Source organism: Silene latifolia, chromosome 7 (genome assembly GCF_048544455.1).
Source record: "Silene latifolia isolate original U9 population chromosome 7, ASM4854445v1, whole genome shotgun sequence".
NCBI classification, from domain to species: domain Eukaryota; kingdom Viridiplantae; phylum Streptophyta; class Magnoliopsida; order Caryophyllales; family Caryophyllaceae; genus Silene; species Silene latifolia.
The window spans coordinates 28,537,837-28,543,011 of record NC_133532.1 but is presented as its reverse complement, the minus strand read 5'-3'; the positions used below and the strand labels follow the sequence as shown (position 1 = coordinate 28,543,011).

Below are 5,175 nucleotides of genomic sequence, written 5' to 3'. Positions count from 1 at the left end.
ATTGTGACAATTCCGCAGCTGTTTTCTTCTCTAAAAACGACAAGTATTCGAAAGGTGCTAAGCAAATGGAATTGAAATACTTTGCCGTTAAAGAAGAAGTTCAAAAACAAAGGGTGTCGATCGAACATATTAGCACAAAGCTGATGGTTGCAGATCCATTAACTAAAGGATTACCCCCTAAAGCATTTATTGAACATGTTGATAGAATGGGGATCATGGGATGTCATCCTTGATGTTGTTATGTTTTATGTGATCGACATTTTGAGCTCATTCGTTTTTTCTTGTTTTTGTTTCTTTTACGAGACTTATTGAATCTTGTTATTTATGATTGGTATATATACATAATGCTTACGTAAACAAGATTATTTGTCTTTGACAAGACATTATCGTTGGACCGTTATTGAATGCCTTAATTATTGAGTCATTTTGAGTGTAAAGCTAGTAACGTGATACATGGAAGGGACTATGTCGATAAAATGACATAGAACCGCTATGATCCTTACCAGCCTTTATGCTTGAATTGTTTTGACGTTGTAATCAATATCATGATGAAGTTATCTCATATTTTGCGCACTTATGTTATTCTAGATCAGATGATATACGTTTAAGCCAAGTGGGAGAATGTTGGACTTTTGAGTTATAAGTTCGTCTCATAAGTCCGTAATCGTTATTACTTTATTGTGGCTCAAGTATGGTATATTATATGGCCTAGTTTATGTAAAGATAATATTCTATTGGTTATAAAATAAGGTAAATTCCTAATATATTCTGATGGTGAATATGTATAAATGAAGGCTCTAGGGATTGGTCCTCTCTCAACCCATTAAAAGAAGTTCTTACGCCTCCATCACATAAAGGAACTGTCAAGTGCTAAAGGGGTCAAGAGGGAGAAACTCAATCTCAGTAATAATCGTTTCCGCTGCTGCACTTAGCTTCTCATCATGGACCAAGGTACATACTTCCTAATCTTACTGTGATAATCATATCGTTCAAGGATCCGGGCTTTATTATTGATTAAAACTTACATAATTGACCTTCCCGACCTCAGAATTCTTCCTTCTCACTTCATTCAATTTGATTACATTGCTTCTAGAATAAATAAACCCACACATTGAAGAAAATTTGTTTCATACAAATACAAGTAATGCAAAAGACATTTTAAACATAATGCCCAATGCTCATTGCATTGTACGCAATTGATTAGTTACATTTTCTATCAAACTTCGATCGCATACAATTTGCTTAGGAAGTGTACCTAGCCTCTCCATTCTCGCCTTATTCATATGAGGGATTTTATAACGGTTTGACCCCTCAATTTTCATTATCTCTATCATACAAAGTTGTAAAGTTATCCATGTCCGTTCTATCTTTATCGTTGGATACTCCATGAATGACTTCTCAACTGCATCAATTAGCTCATCAACCGTCTTTGATCTCTTCTTCTGTTGTAATGACTGAATTGCATTAAAAAAACCAAGATCCAAGATATTCAAATCCGGCGAATTTGCGGGTTGACACATTAATCTTATGTCAAACCCATCTTGTGATGCGACTCGTCGAAATTCTCGATCATTGGGATCAATGTGGGTTCTTGCATTATCTTGTTGTATGAAAATTGTACCACCCATATCTTCAATAGGCCAAGTAGCTTTAATGGCAGGAACCACCTTTTCAATTAAAAAACTCCTTATCACTTCCCTTGTGATAGATGGTATCGATTTTGTCACCAATGTACCCGCATCTCTATTTCGACTTCTTCTTATAGCAGGTTCCTTAGTAATTAGGGGAAACACTCCGATTTTACCGGAAAAAGTTTCATTACCATCACAATCATATCTTGGACGGGCCATAGCAACTAAAAACATGACTTTTCCAATGTAATTTTTGCTTTGACATGTCCGCAACGGATCGGCTTCCATGGAGTGCAAATAATATTTTTCTTTTTTCTTAGTCATGTAGAACCACTTCTCATCGATATGTACAACGCTATACATACCAACAAATTTTGGCTCATTAGGCATGCAAGTTTGGTCTAACATTGATAAACAAAATTGTAAACGAGCTCGTTTGTGCCCGTCTTTCAAATGGGGTTTGAGGGTGTTAGAATGACGTCGTATAAGACCTTCCTTAATGAGTGTATATAAAACCGTATTACTAACACCCAATGCCTCCGATAATGAAGCTAATGTTGTTCTTTGAGTTAAAGGGATTTCTGTAAGACGTGTAATATCAACTTGAAGTTTTGGATGACCACACCTTTTCTTTTTCTTACTTTTAACATCGCCTCCATTATTTTTACCAAGCTTCCAAATTCGTTGAACAGTACGTATAGGAACCGCAAATAAGTTAGAGACTTCGGTAGTAGTTTGCCGTTTCAATTTTCCTCCATGACTTTTTTCCAAGAGAGCTTGGTACACTTGTAGTCTTTGTTCATCACTTAAAACGAGTCTTCTCTGCCTAGCACCACCTATGCAACAAAGATAAGTAGCACTTCAGTATACAAAAGATCAGCTGGATTACTAAAGTAAGAGTTGCGGATGTTTCAATTAAAAAACGGTTTCATTCTTTGCGGATTACTCACTAAAGATCAGTAGCAATTCTTTACAAATGGTCTCATTCTTTCAACTTATCTAAGACAGTCTGATACACTTAAATTCCTAAGGAACCTCTTAGATTAGTACTCAGCAATTCTTAGTTTAGTAATCCAACTATTCAGCAATTTAGTACGGAGTATACAAATGGTTTCATTCTTTACAGTACAAACATCGCAATTTAGTATACAAACGGTCTGAGACACTTAAATTCCATAAACACTTACCCCTGAAACTAAAGATGAATTTCTTAAAATTTCAATAGTGACAAATTGCTGCGGAAATTTCGAACAGCGAAAAAGTAAAGGCAATCAACAAGGCCATATCAAAACTTACAATTTCATCCGAAAAACTTACACAATTTCAGTGTAAGAACATCTAACTGTAAAGAAAGCTTACAGTACACAAGCATACCAGAATCATGAGCATGAGTAGAATTATTTTCTTTTTGTGTTTGAACGTCATCTTCATCAAAGTCATGGACTGTCTCAAAATTCAAATCCCAATATCTGTATCTTGCTTCGTCATCCCGACCCATATCAAGAACAATGCTATTTGTTGAATGAGAATGGATGAATAGAGGAATATCACCTCGAGCCTCTTCTATTTCTTCATCGCAGGGTAACTGATTGAGATCAATAAGGGGAGTTTCCATCTTCTTTGGTGACGATTGAAATTGGGAAGTGATTGAAAATGGGGAAAATAATTTATAGAGAACCTCATGATAAGATTTTTCAATTCAAGTTAAAATTTTGGCTCCAATTTAAATTTTCATAAAAAAATTGGCGCAAAAAAATTTCATGGATTTTGTTGTTAATGGAGATGAAGAGGCAGATGTTTCTCTTTTTTTGCAGGAGTATTAATGTGTAGTACACAGTTCTCCGTAGTTATATGAAGTAATTCTCATTCCAAGGCATAATGATGACTAGTAAAGTATTTTCTTAATAAGTGTGAAATTTTCTTAAACGTCATATATAGAAGTATGGAGGGAGTATTAAGCAAAAACTAATTAATGTGCTATGGAAATTGTGATGTTCAATGAGAAAAGATCCAAAGGAAAATATGGAGTAATAAAGAGTCATTAAGATAATTAAATACGCTACATACATTATGGGGAATAATGAGCAAGCATTACGGGAAGAATAAGGAAAGTTAATGACATATTAATGACAAATTAATGGTGTAGCAAACTTTTACTTTTTCTTAATTTTCTTGGATTAGGTGTAGCAATTGCTACACCATGGCTGTACTTGGGTCCGCTCCTGCTTTCTATGTCCATAAGTCAGGATGTTAACTACTACATTCGTCTTAGTCATTTGTTTACCTTTTTTTATTATTTATGAGAGGTATTTAATCAAAGATATACAAATAATTGGGATAATAAGAGTTTTCTGTTGTGTATTGTCTTGCCTCTGTTTATACTTCCACACATGGGTCTTGAATAGGATAATAGGCCTATCAATGTCTTATGGTATTCGAATATTATTGGCTATTTCAAACCTCCTAACTTATCTTTTCATTTTGGGTGAAGGTATAAGAAAAGATTTGGAAAAGAAGCCAGTGTTTGAAAACCCTCAAAGAAAGCATCGTTGAGAGGGAAAATATGACTGAAGGTCTTTTGCGCAAGATTTTTCGAAAGTTACCTCCAAAAATTGCTAAACAATGTTAGAGCTATGTATGGTCTTTATCATTTTTGGCTTTATATTTTTTTTTTTGCACAACTTTGGCGCTTATTTTTTCACCTGAACTCTTCTGCGAGTATATTTCCATTTAGCTCTCGGACTTTTTATTCTTTCGCTACATAAAACCCATCCCCTGTTTGATTGTAACTTTGAATTCTGTGCTGCTTTTCTTATCTTAGGCTTTACCCTATTTTACTATTCTTATTAAGATAGAAGTGGAATAAATACGTACTTACATACCAACTTCATTATTTATTTACGTAGATAGAATTGCTTGCTTTGGTCAGTTGAGTTGGGTTTTCTAAGGTTTTGTTGACATTGGTACATTCTTACCAGTGACACCAGAAGCAAGGTTCTACTGGTACAAACACAGCATCAGTCCACTGCATCATCTAGAAGCATCTGATAGCTCCTCCACATCAGCACTGACGATGCAAAGAAAGTTTGTTACAAGTGACAGCCTGTCACCAGTCTGTTACACGAGTTTGTTACAGATATTTTTCTCATTGTAAATGGCCCATACTTGTATATAAATAGCACACAATGTATAGTTGTAAGTTCAGCTTTTTGATCAATAATATCACAACATTATTTACTTTTGTTGTTCATCATTTCAGTTGATCAATTGTTTACATTCATCACAAAATCATCATAAATTTACAATTCAATATGGTATCATCGTCAAATGATCCCGATTAGATGATTCTTTCATCATCTTTGCTGTTTTTTACATCACAATCATTGCAATTCTTCTTTTGATTGCGTTTTTTTTCTTTGATTTTTTCGTCAAATTCATCAACAAAAACCTAAAATTACTTCAATTCGAGTTTCAGCTTGCTTTTCTAGCATCAAACGTCGAATTACTACGATTCTCATATCGTTCTTCCGCTGAATTCTTTACA

The 5,175-nt window shown here is 34.5% G+C and overlaps 1 protein-coding gene across 1 annotated transcript; it reads right to left on the bottom strand.

The window, feature by feature from the left end:
- Nucleotides 1-1,178: 1,178 nt before the first annotated feature.
- LOC141589912 (uncharacterized) lies at nt 1,179-3,246 on the bottom strand. Its single transcript, XM_074410532.1, has 2 exons — nt 2,949-3,246; nt 1,179-2,467 (listed from the first exon to the last, which is right to left on the bottom strand). Exons 1-2 carry the CDS (start codon nt 3,244-3,246, stop codon nt 1,179-1,181), a joined length of 1,587 nt encoding a protein of 528 aa, XP_074266633.1.
- Nucleotides 3,247-5,175: the final 1,929 nt, after the last annotated feature.

Excerpts from the sequence above, each read along its gene's own strand:
- LOC141589912 (XM_074410532.1), bottom strand. The coding sequence starts at position 3,246 with ATGGAAACTCCCCTTATTGATCTCAATCAGTTACCCTGCGATGAAGAA. Across the intron at positions 2,468-2,948 it reads TGTTCTTACACTGAAATTGT|GTGGTGCTAGGCAGAGAAGA; the intron begins GTAAGTTTTTCG and ends TTTGTTGCATAG.